The following is a 22,453-nucleotide window of genomic DNA, read 5'->3' on the forward strand; positions in this document are numbered from 1 at the left end:
TGGGTTTTGTTCTGCAAGTTTTGGAGCAAAGCCTGCATGATTAAAATAAAAGTAAATGAGAACAACAGAAAAAAAAGTTGCCCGTATAAAATATAGGCAACTGAAAAAAAAGGGGCTTTAGAGGCCAGTTCAAATCAAAGATTCAGCATAAAACACAGGAGAGAAACTGGTGGAAAAAGAAAGGTAAAATGTGATTCAGAGAGATAAAAATGTGCCGTTTCAGTGGAACATTCAAACATCTACATTTTATTATTACGATCATGAAAGTTAAAACATAATTTAAAATATAATTTGCTGCAGCAAAATACAGTCAGACCTGAATTTTAATTGAATTTAAAGAATCCCTCGTCATCTTAAGGGCCACTACAAATGCAAATTCATGCAATGACCTAGAGACTGCTGACATACTACCGTTTTTGTAAGGTTCTAATATAAACATGGGTACAAATTTATATAACCATGAAATAATCTACTGTTTCTCTCTTCTCACTTCCTGAGGCACAGCTCTCCACAGATACCACCAGATAGAAACACGGCATGAGATACCGTGGCAGTCTGTGCCTCTGTTGAACGTCTGATAGTCGGATATTCTCCCCATCCTGCGACAACCAACTCTGAGCTGAAAATGATGCCTCAGCAAACAGAACTATTGAGAAAACATTTAGATCAGTGAGGTCTGTGTCACAGTTACAGTAAAATGGTTTTGATACGCGACTAATGGGATTTTTGAACATCTCATTCCAAAACTGTGACCATAAATCTGAAGGTTTTGGACCCTGGCTGCAGGCATCTCCAATTCATCCTCATTCCTGAAGCATTACTGAGGTTGGAGAACATGGATGGAGTTGAGATCAGGGTTCTGAGCTGGTTATTCAGGAGCTTAACTTAGACAAACATTTATTTAAGAACAAGGCTCTTTGCAAAAAGACTGTCATGTTGGATTGGACATGGCCAAACACAGTGTGTACAAAGGGTTTTTCCATTGAAGGACATTATGTAATTGTGTGGTGACTGGTGAAGCATAATGACTTTGTTTTTACGGAAATATGAAAAAAGTCTTAGAGTCAACAATGGTTTCCACAAAATTCTGGATGTAGGATCTGATCAAACAGGTGTCCAGTGCACAGAAATCCTCCTTTGAAAAAACATTTATTCTGAAATTATTTTCATATTTCATAAACCGCCCTTAAATCACTTGAAATTGGAGACTTTACCGAAACCTTTCCTGTAAAGCCGATGATAAACATTGTAAAGCTTCACCTTTTAGAGGAAATTCAGCTTTGATATGAGGGCAAAAAAAACTGCAGTTGAGTCTTTAAAGGTCAGGAACAAATGGAACACAGAGGTTAAACAAAGAGGTTTGCTTGTTTTTCTCAGGTCGAAGGAATATTTGAGGAACTGAAAGTACATACAGAGGGCGTAGACCTGGGTTTGATGCAATCATTGTACAGCTACTACACACGGCCCCTGACGGCAAGGATACTGCACTGTGAGTTAGCGCTGGCTAACAAGTCTGACAAACCCAAACAAGAGAAAAGGGAAAGAGAGGAGGGAGCCTCGGGGAGATCTAATGAGATCTGGGAGAGACAGAAGCAGCGAGACAGCAGAGAGGTGAAACTGAGCAGTGATGAGTTAGCATGTTTGATGAGGTGTGAAATTGCAGTTAGCCTATCTAGTTGCTGTGTTATGATAATTAGTTCCAATTTGCCCAGCTGTTTACCCACCTCCTCCCAGCCTCTCCCGTTGGTGTAGGAGATCACATCGAGCAGCGGATTGGACAGATAGCCATCACTGTTGAAGGAATAGTCTCGTCCACCAATGGATATGTTGGTGAAATACCTGTAACAGAAATTTGGGTTGAGAGTTGTCACAAAACACGTCTTTTCTTAACCATTAAGTTGAAATAACATTTGTGGTTTCAATGGGGGGAAAAAAGCATAATTTGTCGAATAGGTTTCCAAGATTCTTTTGGAGATGGTGATTTGTTTTGGTGATAAACAAGTGCTGTCTGGATTTACTAAAGAAATGAAGCACTACTGGAAAAATATAAACACAGTTATTTTTTGGAGCCGACTTTAACGCTTAAGCATTGGAAGAGGTATCCCTTTCAGAGTGCTGGGTGCAGAAGAGTGTTTAAATGAATCTTGCAACGTAATTTACTAACATTTGTAACAGCCAGTTAACAGCTGATTATGACATTTCTGATTGTTTAGTGGGAATAAAGCAGGAATTAAGCCGTTTTACACTTGTCATGTTTATGCAAGCGGACAGCTCAACTGAGAACAGACAGCATATGATAGAAGGAAGAAAATTATTTCCACTCCTGTAAATTTATTTAGAAAGACTGCCAAGGTACCTTATTGTTGATGTCATTTTTAATCCTCTATTCTATTCATTTCTTAATAAAGGATCATTTTCTCTAATAGTGGTGGAGTCATGAGATACCAGCTGTAAAAGAAAAACAGGATTCCAGTTTACATTCTGTCTTCTAGCTCTGATTTTGTGGCCTCTGAGGCTAGAATTCTACAATCTGCTTTTCGCAGAGGTATATCAAGCTTCCACACAGCCAAGAGGTTTTCCAACATTTCAAGAAATAGTCTTTAGGTCATGGCAGTTTTCCCAAATTCTCAAAAAGCGTCAATTCTAAACAACAGTTCCACAGGGATGGAGAGTGACATGATAGCTTTAAGTCCAAAATGTTATTAACTTCACAATCACTGCAGCACTTTCAACGGTTATATAGTCCTGAAAGTTTAAAAAAAAGTTCTGAGAATCACTGTAGGAAAGACTCTTAACCCTTTCTGTTCTTTCTGTTTACGAGGCAAACCGTTTCATACAACAGCCCACAAGTAATGCCAACAAAACACAGGCTATGAAATAAACCTACCAAAAATATTGGGTATTCAAAATACATTAACCAATAATTGGCAGGTGCACCTTGGGCAGACTGGCATAATACACTGACAGTACAATACAACCCCCCTCTCCTCCCCCCTGAGACACAGCAAGGGGCTTTCAATCAACCTCATCTGCCCTCAGGAACACTGATGGAGGTCTGATCATAATGATGACCTCTTGAACTGAACCAGTGCCAATTGACAGGGTTGGGGCAAAGCACCAAGAGTTTGACTTTTATAGCTTATCATCTGATCATCTTGTTTGTCACCCCAGGCTGATCCGACTGTGCTGACGTTAACAAATCATGTTGCTTAATAAGTCTAGCGTCATGACTCCTATCATTTGGCTCATGTCACTTATGATGATCACTAACCCAACCAAGCTTTCTATGCTTCCAGAACATTTCGATACCATCTGGTATAGATGTTTAATGCTCATTTGTTCAAATTAGCTGTTAACCATAAACCTAGCTGACATAGGCAAGGCAAGTTTATTTGTATAGCACAATTCAACAGCAAGGTGATTCAAAGTGCTTTACAGAGACATTAAAACAGAAGAAATAAAAAGCATAATTTAGATTTTGTGGGTGAGAAATGTCATGACATGGCCTAATTACACCGTGTGCCTTGTTGTTCGGTCCATATGAATATTGTTTAAGGTTAAAATGAGCTTGTTTACGATAATGGCGAAAGCCAGGCGCCTTAGAGAGATTGGGCTTGAGCCACGTACACATTGTATGAAGCAGGGCAGTATAAAAGAGTGTCACAAACTGAGGTCAAAGGGAATCTCCGGACATTCTGAAATGCACATGTCTCTGTGACGGTTTTTTCAATAAATTCCCCATGAGAGGCTGACTACGGCAGTTCCGACTCCTTTTTCTCCACAACATTTTCAAACAAAAAAGAAAGAAATAAGAACAATGGATAAAATCAGTAGTTAATATATGATTAAGTTTTGAAACTCAAGCTTCTGATTTGGAGCTTTATTCAAATGCAGCTGAAAATAGGTGAGTTTTCAACCTGGACTTAAATCCACTGAGTGTTTCAGCTGATCTGAGGCTTTCTGGGAGTTTGTTCCAGACATGTGGAGCATAGAAGCTGAATGCAGCTTCTCCATGTCTGGTTCTGACTCTGGGAACTGATAGAAGACCGGAACCAGATGACCTGAGGGGTCTGGAAGGTTCATACTGGGTCAGGAGGTCGCCGGTGTATTCTGGTCCTGGACCATTCAGAGCTTTATAGACCAGCATCAGAACTTTAAAGTCTATCCTCTGATGGACAGGCAGCCGGTGTAAAGACCTCAGAGCTGGACTGATGCCCAACTTCATGTTAAAAAAAAAAAGCCATTGAACGAAATGATTGACTGTGTCTGTGATATATATCTGAGATATAAAATATTTGATTGCATGAATTACTTTGCATTTTCCTCATGTGTTGTCTTTGTGACAAACTGTAGCTACTGTTGAGTCAAAATTAAACACGAAACACCCATATTTCTTTCATCTCTTGGACAGAATTCAAGCAAACATTATTAACTTACACTGGCATGCCTAAATCAATTTATTAGATGATTATTTTTAACAGAACAGTTGTGATGTTTATATTTACACAAGTTTCCAAAAAGGGCCAGTCCGTTTCTAAGAAAACAAAGACAAAGAGTAGCTTCTGCCCTCTTTAAAATATTGGAAAGAAGAAGAGAAAAGTTCAGAAAAAAAAGTCAAAGTAAAGTAATCAAAGAAGTGGCAGCAGAGCCCGCACTGGCAACAGGGTACACACCTCAGGAAGACGTCCCATTGTTGTGGTGTAGACACCATGAGGTGGGAGAAACAATTAAGAGTGAAATTTGCTAAAATGTTTCGCCATCTTCACTTGCATTTTTTTTGACAGTGTGGGAGGCTTTCAGAAAAGGAAAAGACTTGTCAGAAAATCTGAAAGCACGTAAACACTGTTGGACAAATACTTGCCCACACATCTAATACTGAAAAGGACAAAGAAGACAAAGACGAGAAGCACTGGTACAGAGAAGAGATGGTGCAGGAGGAAAAGGAACAGCTTCGATTTTGATGTATTCTAATGAAACATAGAACTTAAAAGTACCTGAAAAAAAAAAAAAAAACACTTCAAAGCATCTTAATGAAACCGTCCTGCATGCTCACACAGAGAGTCCTACCGAGAAAAAACCTCAACTCAGTACGTGTAATTACTGCAGCTGGACTTCAGCAGAACTCCTGGAACAAGCTTAAAAAACAAAGAAAAGAGATCAACTGGAGCAACGAATCAGTCAAGCCGTCCAATCATGTAAAACTAAACTTTCAATTCAAAAGGTTTCATGTATTAGAAATAGAAAAAAAAAAACTTTTGTATTACCAGGTCTGGAACTTAGAAAAACACTACCTCAGGTGAACAATAATCTGCAGTCGGCAACTCTTTTTCAAGCATAATGCCTGGAACTGTCCGGGGATTCTGAAAGTAGTACATTAAATACCCCAATACAAAAAAATGAGTTCTCTAGGTCCCCTATATAGCCCTTTTTCCATCACATTCTGCAGCGAATTAAAAGTTATATCGCATTACTTTGTTGCGATATAAGATGCGTTCGGTTGGTTTTCCATCAAACAGGACGATTCTAGCGAAATAAAATGACATCACCGGAACGTGCTGATGCGCATTATTCTGACTCGACCAGATGATTTTCCATTACAAAAGTGGCGAATTGTAGCGAATTAGAATGCTCGGTAGCGGGAATTTAATTGCTCGCGCTGTTATTGTCAGCCTCCCGGAATAGTAACAGTTGCTATAACTTTCAAGGCTACGTACCTTTTCACCACCGGCTTTCGTTTTATTTATTAGGCTAGTTACTTATTTAGAGTTATGGACCGTAGGATAAACATGCTGCTAGTGCTGCTATGTCAGCTTATAATAGCCGTCAGAAATTTAAGAAGGAGGATGAGAGTGAGGCGAGAATTAATTATGCTGCTTCAGGACCTCCCGAATTGTGTTCATAAAAAGCAGAGTCTCTGCTCTCGACCAGTTGTTTCTTTTAGTATCGGACATTGTTGTTACTAGTTGTTGCTGCTGTTTTGATACCGACAGGATAGGTGAAATGGGGCTGCTGAGCGGCTCAACAACAACATTCGAATCCTCGCGCTTTACCAATACCATCTGCGCATGCGTGGCTAGTCTGAATCGCATTAACCTTTTCCATCACTTCTGTAGCGATACAACTTAGCCCTGAACCACCTATTTCGAGCGAATTGATTTAATGCGACAAAACAGGCGTTCTAGCGATTTAACCGTTTTTCCATCACATGTATCGCACTAACTTCTTGATGCGCATCAAATTAAAGCGAATCATGTCGTTGATGGAAAAAGGGCTTATGTCCCGCTAGGTCCCCTATATGTCCCGCTAGGTCCCTCCAAAGCCAGCAGGTTTGTTTACAAAATTGCAGACCGGACCGGTAAAAGGTAACCAATCAGGTTTACGAGCTGGGCTCTGCTGCCTGTCAATCACCGATTGTGCACGCGCGATACAAGGTAGGCTCGTCCCCACGCTTATTTATCTAGACTATTGAACTTCATTACGGGCTAGTCTACTTACTGTGTCTTCCATGATCGCAAATGACAGGTGAGTTGATGAATGAGGAGTCGTGTACGCGCATCTGGCGTGCACGTAGACGTGCACGAGTTCTCATGTGTTTTGAAGGGGCGGGACAGGAAGTTGAATAACTTTTTATTTTTCGGTTAAAAAATAAGCATTTCTTGCATTTTGCGACTACGGAGGTCACCGTTTTCAACTTCAAGCGTTCTGATAGATCATGTAAACCCTTAAAATGCCAAAAATTAGGACTTTACGTATGACAACAACAAATCTTGCAGACTGCAGCTTTAAATACTTATTTAACAAAAGCTAAACCAAAATGCGACTGCATTGTATGAAAAAGTATCTCTTTGTTACTTCAACAGCAATTACGAGGGTAAGAGTCAGACAGGTGCTACTAATCAAATGTACCTTATGAACTGACCGTAGCAAGTGTGAGCTGGAGCATTCAGGTGTGTGTTCATACAATGCCAAGAAGGAATGACATCAGCAGACCGTGCAATACTCAGAAAAACTGGAAAAAAAACAACAACCAAGAGCTACATCTCAGACTCTGCAGGCCTCAGTTAGCATGTTAAATGTTAAAGTTCATGACAGCACAGTTAGAAAAAGACTGAACAAGTATGGCTTGTTTTGTTAGTTCCTAATTCTGAGATGTGGTGAGGGTACAATTTTTATCCATTTCTTTTCTCATATATGTTTTCCTTATATCTTGATACATAAAACATCAGAATTGAAAAAGGGTGTGTTTTTTGCCCACGACTGTACAATTAAAATGTTGATAAGCAGTGGTACCAGTCTTCCATCTATAATGAAAGTAAAGTTATGCATTTAATTCGATTTTCAGTCGAAGATTCTTTGGACAAGGCTCATTTTCTTTAAACACATTTACTCTGAGTACACGCTCTGAATTTATATTAAATCATTAAATATAAGCTTGTTGTGTCCACTGCACCAACAGGCAATAAAAATGTGGGATTTGTTAGTCAAAATGAATCAACACTGGAAATGAAAGAGAATGTTTTGATGTTTCCTTTTCCTTTCCATCTTTCTCTCTCCAGTCCGCTGTTGTTACTGTGTGAGTGTGTTTGTGCTTATGCCCGTTTTAGTTTTACAGCATCTTTCACAGATTAAACATATTTAATCTGAGTCCTATCAGTAACTACAAAAACAGCCCACCTTCACCAACAGATCCCCAAAATGTTGACGAATGTCGGAGCTGGCTTGATACCATCATAAGATGGGATCTAGTTTATTTTCTTTATAAAAAAAAAAAAAATCAGGAATAACCTCCCAGCTCATCTGTGAACAATATGGTCACACAACATGATTTTATACCAAAAACCTTCCTGATGCTGGTTACATGCTTTTCATGCTTTTCATACAAGGATTACACATGTGAAAGTAGACAGAAGGACAGATGAAACAGCAGAATAGTGTTTCTTTTTGTTTTGGAAGGTTACTAAAAGAGAGAATTGACCCAGAAAAATCAAACTGGCAGCCATGCCAAGAGCTATAAATCCTCTGTAAAGAGCTTCAATGCTTCCTTTATTATCTCCAAAGGCACAGGACACACCGGACCACTGTTTATGAAAGGAAAGAAAAGGGAACGATGATGTCACACATTCCTTGAAGCCAGCCAACATATTTTACTTTTGTCTTAACTTCTGTTTTGACCTTGGTGCAGACAAGCTTCCCATTGACTGTCCTCACCTGTGTCTTGCACTGCCACAAAGTCCGACTTCATCAGTTTGCAGTGCTCCCAAATCAGTTTCTGATACACAGCTGCACACAGCACATGTGGTTGTTGCTTGCTGTTCTTTTTTCCCCCACTCACTGCTAAAATTATCCTGATTGTGATGTTAATTGTGAGACTGAAGCATTTTTTACAGGGCCTCTGCGCTTCTTTTGGTTTGCCAAAATGATTTAGAACTGAGTTCCAAGTTTAAAATACAGAACTTTTAATATCAACTTGATCAGTTTTAATCTTTGTGTAAAACTGCTGGATTTTGTGGGTCTTTATATTCAACGCAGTGTATAATTCAAATGGAAGTAAGATTGCACACATTTGGACCGCAGCCGTTTCAAAGTAGCCACAGTGGGGAAATTTGGCCGTACATGTGAATAACGATGGAATCTTTGGTGTGAGTAATGTAAGGAAACCCTGAAACAAGTGGTGAATCACAGCAAAAGGTTACCATAATCACTGAATATTGTGGGTTTTAAGATGCCAATATCTATGAAGCCCAAATAATTAACAAGACAAACTGTCTGACAGCACAAAAATAAACTATATGTATACATTGAGCTGATGGTCCTTATTACTCCACTGTGGTATTTCTAGGGTTAAAGTGCAACATATTTCTCGAGAGATATGGCGACTTTAATATGCACAGAAAATAAGTAATAAGTAGAAATAGAAACAGGACAAGGCAGGGTAGAAAGTGCGATATCATACGGTATTCAAACTCCGATGTCTTTTGTGTGTACACTCAGTCTCATCCATTCCATCACGCTATGCTGAAGTGGTCCTAAAGTCTACATGAGACAGAACCCGCCCCAGTGTTGATAGATTCGGGGAAATGCATGAATGTAGACAAACGACAATGTCATCTGGCTGAAATGCAGAGGCAGAATAGGTAGTGAAATTGGAGCTTGAACTCCAGAAAAAGCAAGCAAATGAAACCTCAATAGTTGCGGGCAGCTGAGATTGTGTGTGAGGCTGGTGGCTAAAGTGCCTTCAGGTTGCATTAATATACATTTCTACTCCACCCTATAATCATAACATCCATCATTTGGCGGGTAAGCAGGGAATTGGTGAACACCCTTGCAGCTATTATATAGTGGAAAATCAGAATATCCCTGAGTGAGTAAACATGTCAGCAGCTGAAAAAACCTTCCAACCACACCACATCTGGCACGTCAACTCCCACCACCATGCAACCTATGAGGGCACATTAAAGAAGGGACTGCTGTATGTACTTCTGAATTCAAAGGCACCTTCTTCATGATGGGAATTGTTTGACCTTCCTGGCCAGAGCTTTGAACGAAACTTCAAACCTGCTGTTGAGCAATGTATGACATCTGGTGTCCCCTCAGGATTTCAGAATTTCTTTTTCAGCTGGTTTTACCTCTGAGGAAAAGTCTGCCTTGAGGCTCAAGAGTGCCACTAGTCAGAAGTGTCTTCATCACTTTTGGAGGCACAGCCAATCTGAAGCTTTCCCTTTTTTTCTCACTTCTTTCACCTTTATTCTTCACATTTTTTCTCTACCTCTGCTTCTAACCTCCAGCCTCCACCATCTTTTTTTTTGTTTCCCCCAGCAGATAGCACAGTACAATGCTGAGGGGCACGGAACCAGAGGTGACAGCAATGAGAGAGTGCAAAGAGACGGCAGCAGGGGGAGGAGGTTGAGAGGGCACAAGAGCAAAAGAGACAAAGAGAATGTGGACGAGGGAGAGGATCCAGGGACCTGACGAAGAGCAAGAGAAAGAAAGAAGAGAGACAGAGGAAAAAATGATGCGATGGAAGAGGAAGACCGATGCAGAAAGGCTGAGATAATCCAATACAGAGAATTCAGGCCAAACATTAGTAACTGCACAGCCTGAGTGTGTTAACACATACGACTGGATCAATCTCCATTCAGACAAAAATATACCAGACAAGAAAGAAAAGCAGCAGCAGAACAAAATGGATGCTTGTTTCGAGTAGAGAATTGTGGTTATCCGACCTCTACATTGCACTGAAGACAGCCCACCCAAAAAGTAGTTTTCAGCAGAGGTTTTCAGTGTACGTGGACATGAAAACCATGCACACCTTCTTAGCAACGACTTGAAAGGAAGCGTAACTGATGCTGGAGTAACAAGTCGAAATGAGCAGTTACTCAGTGTTTGAGTAACTGCTCATTGTTGCTTAATGTTTGATATTCAAGTTTATCAGAAGGAACTCAGAGAAAGTGGGAATATGAGACATTTCTGGATAATTCGGAAGTAATTATTACCAAATTATTTATTCTCATCTCCCTATACTTACATAGGTGTTAATACTTACACCTATGTAAGTATTAACTTACATAGGTGTAAGTTAATACTTATATATATATATATATATATATATATATACTTATCTACAGCCTGGTCCTTGACTTAGATTTATAACTTTTCAGGAAGGGTTTGCTCTTTTATAACTATATATTTGGTAGTTTTATAAATTGTTTTATAATAGTTATTATAGTTCGTTATTATAGAAATTGTTGATAAAAACATCTATATATTCTTTGATGTTTTTATCATGACTAATTCCACTTTACATATAGTCTTGATTGGATTATTCAATGGGTGGTTCAAACATGATGTCTTCTTCATGTTGTGTCCCCTTAATTCATAATGAAAAATGATCAATCAAATATTTGGACAGTTTTCTTTTCTGTTTTTTTTTTTTCAATGGCATTAAAAGCACCTCATGTTTACAGGCCTCTATTTAGACGCTTTATCAACAAACGATTGTTTAACAGCAAATTTATCTAATAGATCAAATTAATATTCAGGGAGTGTTTAATCTCATCAAAGCTGTAAGCAGCTTGAAAACATGGCACTTTACTCTCATCATGACCATATTAGAGAATTTCTGTTTAGGAAGTGCATATTTGCAGTCGACACATATGCTGCCGTAGCTCTTCAGGAGGAGTTAAGCTGCTGCTTTTATGGAAGATCAGTTCAGGAGTTAGCAAAGCCCAGTGCTCTGCCAGTCTGTACTAAAATGGTCATGACATTTCTCTAATCTTAATTCCACTTTTTTATGTTATTCCTATTTGGAGGTCTGCACCTCTTAAATAAATTGAAACTCTAATGTTCAGAGAAAGAACTTTCCAACAACAACCTAAAAAAAACAAACTTAATGCTGGCAACACTACATTTAAAGACTTTGCCGCATAAAAGGGCGCTGGCTATCTTACCAATACACCAGTAACACAACCAACACAGCTGACATTAAATTCAGTATATGCATGACAAATTATAAGCTTGAATTTAGCTTGAACCCCTTTAACCTGAGTCATGCCAATGCAGAGAGGGAAGGAATGAATGATGGAGAGGTTGGGAGTGCCTCAGTCGGAGGTGTTGGTCTCTGTTTCTAATATACCCACACAACAGCAAAGCTGAAATGGGACATGATTTAATCAGCAAATCAATGACTGACACACATGACAGGTGTCCTTCGAACAACAGGGCAAATATTCCCTGTGGATTTGGTACCTTTACATGACTTTTTACATTTTGGAAAATGAAAGCAAGAAAAGAAGAAAATTAAATATTAAGCGGGCAACAGCAGAAGAAGAAGACCTAAGTGATGAGAAGGATGGGAGAAATGCAGGACAGAGTAAGAAAAGCAGTGATTCAGGTGTATAGTGAAGGGTAAAAATCAGCACCCCAGTATTCATTTGATTCTCATTTGAAAGGATAACTTTAATACTCTGACATTCAGCTTTTCAAGCTCAGAGAGAACCTCGTGTCATAGAAATCTGGGACACTGAGGTCTGTTAAACGTTACTCTGGTCTCCACCCAGTCCTCAGAATACTATCTATCTCTTAAGCTGCTATATATTCCGCTTCTTTAAAAGTCCAACTCGAGCAGTTAATCCTCTAAAAAGTCATGTTAGTCAAAATCTTACATTTATAAGATTTCAACACATGAAAACTCTTCAGCTTGGTTTTGCCCTATATGACTTAGATATGACAGCACATTTTCCATATAAAGTGAATGGGAATCTATGAAAAGGCTCATCTGTTCCCAGCTTACCAGCAGAGGCTACTGGCCTGCCCGGCCCCCCTGCGCAACGTCCAGTTCTAATATTGGGGTCATTTGGATGTACATTTTTGAACCAGTGGTTGAGTTTTAGGAAAGAGGAAGTTAAATCATACAACGTCTCATGCAAGTGGAAGCATGAGAGTAGCAACGTATTTACTTTCTACAACAGGGCTGCCAGCCAGTCGCAGCCCAGTGTACTTAGACTTAATTAGTTTCGTGGCAAAACACAGCTGCAAAAACTGCTGTCCAAAAAATGAAGAATGAAGAATAATGTCCACTCTGGTATTTTTTGATGGGACACAAGATGGTTTGGGAAAAGTAAAACAGGTACAGATGATTGGGGTCTTTGTCAGGGGACTATTGGGTAAATTGACTGTACTTCGATGGCACTTTTCTAGTCTAGTTGACCCCCCCAAAGCACTTTTACCTACAAGCCACACACACACTCATACTGCACGTCTTAGTCTATAGAATATTACAGGCTACACAGTTCTTTTGCTCTTTCACACACGTTCACATTCCAATGGACGCAGAGGTAATGCGGGCTTCAGTGTGATACTCCTTACACAGAATTTACGTGTAAGAAGAAAAACACGTTTTGTTAAATAAGCCGGTGATTTAAAGTATTGTTCAGCATTACAGCGAGCTTTGGCTCAGCAGCCTTTCTGTAAAGTTTAAACAAAAATTTCATGATCTAAATTATATTTGTTCAGAGATTTTTGGACGAAATCTGCAAGGCCCGTTTCTGTCTGCTCATAATAAGAGCGTGCTCAGAGCTACATGCAACATCCTCTCTGATTTTCTTCACATGTCCGAAATTGCACCAACTGCTTCTTGTAAACAGACAACAAAGATTTCCACAACACAAGCATGTTTTAGTCAGTTTTTCTATTGACTAAAAGTATTAGAATGTGTTGATGGGAAGGTTAATTATGTTTTCAGCTCATGTTTTAACCTATTAAAATGTATATTTACCTCATGAACAAAAAAAGAGGCAAAAGCTTGATCCGTACAGCCATACAGCAAAGCCCAAGACTATTGTCTGAATAGAGTTAGAAAAGCTGCTTTGTAGACTCTTTGGAAATTCTTTGACTTCACAGGTGTGCCGACTGCTTCGGCAGTTTCTGGCCGCAGTGTGGTTGATAATTCCTCACTTAGTGATAAGCCTGCATCCTTCAGCTTCCAGCTCTGCCATTGGGCTGCTCTCCTCCCTGCTGTGTTTTTCTAACCAATCACACTGAAGGCCATTTCGGTCTGTGGAGTCGGTACGACTTCAGATTCTTCGAATTACACAATGAAAACATAATTCTTTTGCACAAGCTTCAGATTTACACTCCCCCTGTTGTGACAAGGATTAATCGTTTTAATTACTGCTCGTTAATTTTATTGATGATTCCTTTTGTTGTTGTTTTTCTTTTACCCCCAGTTCTGATGAACATTTTAATTAATAACACTTAACTTAAGCAAAGCAGTTGGTAACATCTGTAAAATGAAGGAATAAGGTTAATTTATGAAATATTAAAATCTTGACTTTCCTCTAGATCAGGGATCTGAAACTCTGGTCCGAGAGCCGCTGTGCTGCAGGTTTAAGATGTTTCCCTGCTTCAACACACCTGATTCAGATGAAATGGATCTCTACAAAAGACTGTTAAATTCTGCACAAACCGGCTAATGAGGCATCGATCTGAATATGTTGTGTTGAAGCAGGGAAACATGTCAAACCTGCAGAACAGAGGCCCTCAAGGACCGCATGTGGACATCCCTTATCTAGATGATTGCTTGTTAAAATCTGAGGTTCAGTGTATGATTTATGAGGAAAATGAGAAAAAAACAGTTTTAATTAGTAATTAATCAGCCATATTCACATGAGATAATTCACATTTTTGCAATGCAAGAAAAACAAAAATTTCAGTTTTGGGAGCAGATTTGTCTGCTCATAAAAAGAATATGTGGTACAGAGACGGATGATCCATTAAGGCAGAAGGACGACGAAGAGGCTGTGCATGACTGTCTGATATTCAATGTGTACTGGTGTCTCACAGTTCTGCACTAATAGGAGCCAAAGATGGCTGGTGTGTGAGAAGGTGAGAGTGATTTTCCATCTGTGGAAACATTCAGCCTCTTTGCCGGCTGTTTTAAAAGAGCTTTCTTCGTAACCATGACAACCTCTTCAAGAGTAAGAAGAAAGGGAGGCCTACAGAGAGAAAGATGGGGAGTTAAAGACAAAGAGGTGAAAAAAAAGAAAAATATCATTTTTTTTCCTAAACAGTAAGCCAAGATCTTCTGTTTAAGAAATAGAAGGCTTAAAGACTCAGTGGGGTGTTCAAATACTGAACAGTCACATCTTAAATTCAAAATGTTGAATAAAAATGAACTGAAAGAAAAAGCAAAACCAGCGCAGAATTCAGACATTGTGTAGTGGGTTTCAGGCATGATGTTAGGGAAAACTTTGCACAGAAAACATCACATTCTCACATTAATGTTCAGCTTTTCCAGTTGCAACATGATGGGAATGCAATTCACAGGCAAGGTTTCTTGAATTAAGCACTCTATGAACTACAATGATCCTTTATCAAAGTGCTTCCAGTGCTGAAACATACAAGTAAGCACATTAAAGGGATAAGTTTTTTTTTTTTTTTTTTTTGTGGAATTGTGTGAAGTGCTTCAGAGTTAGTGTCTTAAATTTGGATAATCCAAAGAAATCTTTTTGAGGTCTGATTTCTCCTGTCCATCAAGTTTCTGGGTCTTTTTATGGTTTAATCATTGGTTTGATGTTCCTAGTTTGCTTATTGTATCCCTGTTTTCAGTCCTGTGTTCAGATCTGGTCATTACTCTTAGTATCCTCACTTTCCCTGTTTGAGTCTCCATTTCCACACCTGCCCCCAACTCAATCAGCCACAGCTGCAGTCACTTCTTCGATAGTTTCCCTCAGTATATACAGTGTATACACATATACTCCTTGGTTTATCTCAGTTCTTGTCAGATCATTGCTTTTTCTGCCATTATCATCATTCTTTAATCTTCTAGAGCTCTTCTGTCGCAGTTCCTTTATGTTCTGGTCTTTTTTTTTCCTTTCAGGTTGTTTGGTCACATGGTCCAAGTTAAAGTTTTTGGTTTTCTTGCTCAGCCGTGCTTTCTGTTTCTTTTATTAAAACCTTAGAATCATTTGTTGTCTCCAGACAGCTGCTTTCCACAGTTGAGTCCTTAAAACTCTTCTCATGTGACATTGTATGATTTGTTTGGTTTGGATTTGCAATTCCAGCAGCTAAAATGGCTGTTGAATAAATTCACTCCACTGCCTCCATCTCCAATCTTTCCTGTCCGATACCCCGATGCTGCAGGTACACCTTTGTTATTTAAACAAGTTTTTGCTTGTTTACCATTTACAAGAATCCTGTCTTTATAGTGATACATAAAAAGACTGTCAGTGAATTAATAAATAGGTCAATTCAAGCTCTTTGGGGGCATTTATTCAGTTTTTAATCAGTATCCCAGCTTCCCTCTACCTCTTCTCTCTCATGCTCTCCCATTGACTAGATGATTCATAGTTCATCATATTTCCGAGCTGCTGTGGGTCTGAGTACCCTTCCTCTGCTCAACACTGTGGAGACTAATGTTTGTATTATATTCTACTGCACACACACAGTGTCTGAGAGCAGGAAGGATACCTGCGGCTGAATCACACAGCACAAATAAAAGGCTTGTGACCACGAGACATAGTGATATTGTTCTGCGAGGGGCTGCCTCACAGATGTGTAATGGCTAACATCATTCCAGTGTGACTCACAGTCTGTAGTGAAGGAGAGAGGAGAACTGAACGCATGAGGTGGGATTTCACTACGGACCTTCAAGTAAACTCTGATTCTGTACAGTCGTAGCCTTATCTGGTGCATTTTATATATCAAGCATTTGTGAGATATTTGAGAGTAAGCCCTTTGAGGCAAAGCAACAAGCCCACAGGGAGCAATCTGTGCTGTGATCACGCGTGCATTCATTCAAAAGAGAGGTGCTAAACAGACATACCGTGTCAGTCAAAAAGCCTGGTAACAATTCAGAATTTTGGAAAATGCAAGAAGATTAGCCTTTCTTATTGATCCTTGTCATCATGATCTTAATGGCCTGAATGGTTTGAATTCTAAAGATACAAGATGTATGATACAAGAACTATTAGTGGAGTTGTTTTGGTACATGCTGTTCCCTGAAGTAAAGGATCTGGGACCCCTTATTGTTTAATAGTTATAAGTGTACTTGTCCTGCTATTATAAATCACAGTGATCTCTGTGCAAATAAGTTCTATTCTGGGTAAACCAACTGAGTTGAGCATAGCCAATAAAAAGTCAATAGAAGCTAACAGTAGCGGAGTGAAGCGGTGGCCTTGGCTGCTCCTCAAAACCAACAGTCAAGTCCTTCAGCTACTCTTGTACTCATAAAAGTGAAGTTGTTTCTTGAAACTCGAATCTTATCAGAATCAATAAGACTTTTTTTTTAATAGAATTTTTTATACAAACTGAATATAGAATGAATCGCTTTACGGAGTGAGGCAGCAAAAAGAAACATTAAAATGAATACCGCTGAGCCTTCTTTCCTCAAACCCAGCTCCAACCCACCTCCATGTCCCAAACACTAAAGGACTGGGTTTTCTAATTTAAAATGAATAAAAATAATAGTAACAAGAGACTATAGCACTGCGAAACAAGGAAAATGCAATATAAATGTCACTGATTTGCAATTGTTCAACAATAAAATCCTGACAAAATAAACCAAATGTTGAAAAAATGAGACATCACTTTCTGCACCGCACCTCCCAAATGAGAGAAATTAACTCAGACTGGCCTCCCCTGTAAGGGTTCCCCAGCTCCACCACTGTAAACTTGCACTTCTTTTCCTGTGATTAACTTTCGTTCATGATACTGTGTGATACAAACTATTTGGTATACATATGAAACCTTTGCGAGCTTGTGCAGAAACGCTGGCGTCTGCATTTTCTGAGTCCGAATGCAAAGGTTTGCAAAATGGCTGAAATAACATGTACATATAAATGTACATGCTCACAAAAATATGGTCACCATCAGAAAGCATTATTTTCAAGTACACCTTGAGTAATATAATACTCCAAAGATTTCTTGCACGAAAAAAAAAAGACAACAAACTTTGCTTTGAAAAGTGCTGCTTTTGCTTAAACTTCTCCCCAGTAGGAGTTATGTGTCTTGGAGGTCCAGCTGCCACTTCCTGCTGACTCTCATGCAGTTTGAAAATATAGTTCCTCAATCATTAAAAAAAGAATGTGGCTTTTGGACTGAAGTGGGAGAAAAGTTAGTCATGTATGAACAAAAGAGACAAGGTTGATTGATGGGGTAAAAAAAATCCATGCTTTCAAAGCTTTGCAGTCTTACGGGAGCCTGCAGAGCACGATTGACGTGTAAAGTTATATTTTGTGTCAATAACATGTTACCTCTACAAAAATGACGAATGGATGGCTTGAAAGCTCATGAGAGCTGATGATGTGAGACAATGAAATAAAATCAATAACCTCAAAGGTGCACAGCTCAACACTCAAGAGGAATTTAGTGGGGGAAATATACAGTGTTAGACAGTTATTCTGAAAGGAATATACCCTCAGTTTGTTGCTGAATGACTATTTATCCTTTGGACTCTAGAAAATTAAGGGTTAAGAAAACTCCAGTTTGACTGTGGGCTGGTAGCCTGTAACCTAAAACCACTCAAATAAATTACTTCCACCTTGATAAATGACTTTTGACTTCTAAAAGATCTAAAAGGTTGAGTGGTGTCTAAAATGGTGTTACACTGGAAAAAATGCCCCTCCAAAAATAAGTAAGAAAAACAGCAAATACAAGACGTTTTTGCTTGAAATAAGCAAAAAAAAATCTGCCAATGGAACTAGTGAAAATCGGCTTGTCAAGATTTCTTGAGATAAGATGTGATATTTGGGACTTTTGAGATAAAAGTGATCTTGAAATTAGCTTAAAAACCTCTTCAAATGTCAAAAAAGCTTGTTTCATATGATATGTGACTCAAAACAATTTGTTTTCAAGACTTTTTCATTTAACAAGATATTCAAGATGTATTGTCTTCAAACAAGTCCCTATATCTGGCTGAAATAGTACTTGTTAGGCAGTTGTGTCCTATATTAAGTGTAATGAGATATTTTGACTAGAAATGAGACAAATATACTTGGTAAGACTTAGATTTTTTCCAGTGAGTTAGGGTTAGGGTTAACCCTGGGCTTGAAAGCAACCCTGTCACATGCGAGTTTTGGGACAGTTGACTGTTAAGATGATAACATTAGTAATCCGAGATGAACTCAAGAGTTGGTAGATATGCTCATATGGGAACCATGGTGATACTGGCTTTATGGTTTCATACTTTTGAATAAAAAGAACAAGCTGGGGCATTTACATGCAGAAGAAATGTTTGATGGCATTGTGTTTTAATCCCTTGCTGGCGACGGTGTTGAATCTTCTGATGAATGCTACAAAGACGTTATGTTAAGCTACATTTGATAGCTCTGATTCAATTAACCAGATAGCATCTCAGTAATTGTAAACTGAATTTAAAATATAAACAAGACTGAATTCCAACTGAGAACTGAACTGAGACATGACGTTTGCTGAGAGGCTCAATTTAATTTCATACGACATTGATATCCAAGTTCATGGGAATTCTGTTCCAAACCAATATATCAAAGTTCAAAATGTGCTACTCACATAGTCTATGTCAATGTAATAATTCAAACTAAATAATGAGCTTAAGATTCAGTTTCTTGCAACACATATTTTAACCCATCTGTCCTTCTCTTCATTTCCCAGCTCCGTCTTGTCCCAGTGGGGTTGTCATGGTGATGCACGCAGCTTGACATTACATGCGTCTGCTAATGCCTTACATGGCAAGGGTTGAAGTGAAACAAAGCAGCAGAGGCACAATGTCTGACTGGAGCAGTGTCCCAGCAGGGACCTGAACAAATAAAGAGGAGGAGAAACACAAGAGAGGGAAGGAAGTTATGCAGATAACAGTTATCAACACGAGAGAAAACTGAAGGAAATAGGGGTCGGAGGGGGGACTAACAAAAGAAAACGCACCAGCCACTATGCCAACAGGTTCGTGGACCTCATCTATCTCACACCAGAGAAATATGGGGAGTTACAAATATTTCACAAAGGAAAAAGGGGTTTTATGAATAAAGAAGCCCCTTTATATCCCTGTTCTTACCTTTTTCCTGGTAACCACTGGCTGGACTTTGACTCTCCTTTACCTCCTTTGAAGCCAACATATGATTTTCAACAGTCAAGACTAATGTTTGCAGCTGTTGCTGTCAGTGTATAATATCGCCATCGCCAGCAATGATGCCAAATGATAGCTCATATCTGAGACACCAAAGGTTTAGAAGAAATAGTTGCATTTGATGCCCCAGTAATGAAAAGGAGTTTGACCAAAATCATATTGAATTTCACTCTCTAGATATAAAGATATTTGTTATCATAGCTTGTACATCAAGCTGAGAAAATGTGGCTGAAGTAAACAGACACGTAAATACCTGCCAAATAACCAACCCAGTCTCACAGAAAAACGTGTAATAGCTACGTTGGTCCACAAGGGAAAACTTGGTATTGTCACAATTTGGCCCAAAAAATTGTGACAATGCCACGTTTTATTTGGCCTATTCATTTACACTGCTTCGCAACCAGGTCACGTGACTATCAAGTTTCCCTCAGCTAAAAAAGGAAAATGGCCGACTGTCAACCTTTTTTCTGTGAAAAACATAATAATTTAAGAAAGCATCTGCATTTGTATGCATTTCGATAGAATTTCTAGCGAGAACTATGCATAATATTTTCAGAATCTTCGTTCAATGAATGTAGATGATCTTTCGTTTAGTAGTTTCGCCGAAGATTTTGGCATATCCTTGAAAAAACGTAAGGATATCACGTTTTCTACCGTTGTTAAGGTGGTTGCTATGGACGCTGCTATGACAACGTCACCGACCTGAACCGACATTCCCCGTAATTTCTGTTAAAAAAAAAATAAAAAATGTGTATATATATATAAAGATATAGCCACATAACAATAGTGACCTTATCATAGAAATGGTTGATAAAACATTATCAACCATTTCTATCAGTGGGACATTATTTCAGTGAGCCAGTAGAGAGAGAAGGCCTGTTATCAGGCATGGGCTTTTTTTTTTTTTTTTAACTTTATTGACCAAACGTGTATCTCTCATAATATATTCATCATAAATATATTATACGCACATATAATCTGTCTTTATGCGACTATAAATAACCCTTGCAAACCGGAAGTACTACGAGTACCGTGTTGATTTTGTATGATATTACATGGTGCGGTTCTAAAAGTATCTGAAGTAAATTTATTTAATTTTTCTTTGTATTGATCATCGAGATCAAGTGTAATTACTAATTCGGCTGTACTTGATATTTGATATATTTAGTAGATGTATGTTTTTCCAACCCTACTTTGCAAAACGGAAGAAGTTGCTAACCCAAAACCACATTTCGACAATAACAGTTAAAATATCTAACATATACCAACATCTTGACTTTTTTCAAACCTCAATCATATAGATGAAGTATAATTACTAATTCGGCTGCACTAGATATTTGATATATTCAATATATGTATATATGTTTTTAAAACCCTATTTTGCAAACTGGGAAGAACTACAAATATGGCGCTAATTTGGATCAGATACATAGCACGTCCCAAGGGATTGTAGTTTATTTTAAAAACGGGCGTATTTCTTATAATTTGGAGTTGTAAATACTAAACTGAGAGTACAAGGAGAGATTTAAAGGGGTGGAAAACACATTTATGTCATCAGATTTTAAATATGCAATTGTGAAATTGGTGAAAATGATTTTTTACCATATTTGATAGCGCCCCCACTTGGTGGTCATATCCATATGGGTATAGTCACATAGCTGAAGTCAAGAGCTCTCTATAACAGTTGGTTCCATATATGTAGCCTCTTCTGTTCATGATTAACAAGCCTTCTAAATTGCCAACGTTCAGAAGTCAATATTTCAAGGCAGGACTGATTTATAATCTTCACACTGACATATGTTACTCACCAGGTCAAGGTCTTTTCAAAAATGTCTTTCATTTTGTCCTAAAACAAAGTGTACCGTATTTTCCGCACTATAGAGCGCACTGGATTATAAAGCGCACTGTCAATGAATGGTCTATTTTCGATCTTTTTTCATATATAAAGCGCACCGGGCTATAAGGCGCATAAAGCGAAACAAAACAGTGTCGTTGCTGTTACCTGGCAGTTCAGTGATGATTCGAAAACAAAACTTATAAAATTGGCTCGGCGCATGCGCAAAACCACAAAGTAGCAATTCTCAACAAGTAGCACAAATCGACTGAACACCGGCCTTCGTGAAAGCTCGGACCACAGTTGAGACTGATACCTTAGCCCAGGCATCCACGATCCATTGGCAGATAGTAGCGAAAGTCGCCCGGCGCTGTCTCCCTCCCTTGGTGAATGTGTGTTCGTCATCCACTGCTCCCACGCAGCTCGCAGTTTAACTTTGAACGCCCTGTTTACACTGATATTCATATCCCGTGCTAACGCTGTTGCCTTCAGTCGAATAGAGACTGTAGAGACGCTTCTACCCGCTGCTCTCTGTTCAATAACCCACTGTTCAATTTTGTTATTATTATGGTGAATCACAATATATATTACTCCGCTACGCTCATGACTACTGTAGCCGTAATGCTGCGGTGTGGCTTTGTAGTTTACCAAAGTCTTACTAAAACATTTTGACAGAGCGCCGTGCACCACACAAAATCGCTTCGGGGTCCGTAAACTAACAAGAATAAATCCATACATAAAGCGCTCCGGGTTATAAGGCGCACTTTTGTTTTTTGAGAAAATTATAGGCTTTTAAGTGCGCCTTATAGTGCGGAAAATACGGTAATTTTCACCTGTGTTTGGTGTTAGCCCCTTTCAGGTGTGGGTTCTAAGACCATTTGATTGTCCAGCCTGGATGAAATCAAGTCTGGATTTTTTTTTCATTTTTGGTCAGAAAGAACCTTCAAGGTATTGATGATTTTCCTAATCATGTTCATAATTTTGGATTTGGGCTACTGTAGACTTTATTTTACTCATAGGTG

The 22,453-nt window shown here is 38.8% G+C and overlaps 1 protein-coding gene across 1 annotated transcript in view; it reads right to left on the reverse strand.

Moving 5' to 3' along the window:
- The window catches only part of grin2da (glutamate receptor, ionotropic, N-methyl D-aspartate 2D, a), a 255,403-nt gene that overhangs the window by 79,125 nt on the left and 153,825 nt on the right, over positions 1–22,453 (reverse strand). The window contains exon 7 of the mRNA XM_075449709.1: positions 1,725–1,839. Coding sequence (XP_075305824.1) covers positions 1,725–1,839 — 115 coding nt within the window. The remainder of the gene's footprint in view (positions 1–1,724; positions 1,840–22,453) is intronic.

The sequence above is a fragment of the Odontesthes bonariensis genome, chromosome 18 (assembly GCF_027942865.1).
Source record: "Odontesthes bonariensis isolate fOdoBon6 chromosome 18, fOdoBon6.hap1, whole genome shotgun sequence".
NCBI lineage: Eukaryota > Metazoa > Chordata > Actinopteri > Atheriniformes > Atherinopsidae > Odontesthes > Odontesthes bonariensis.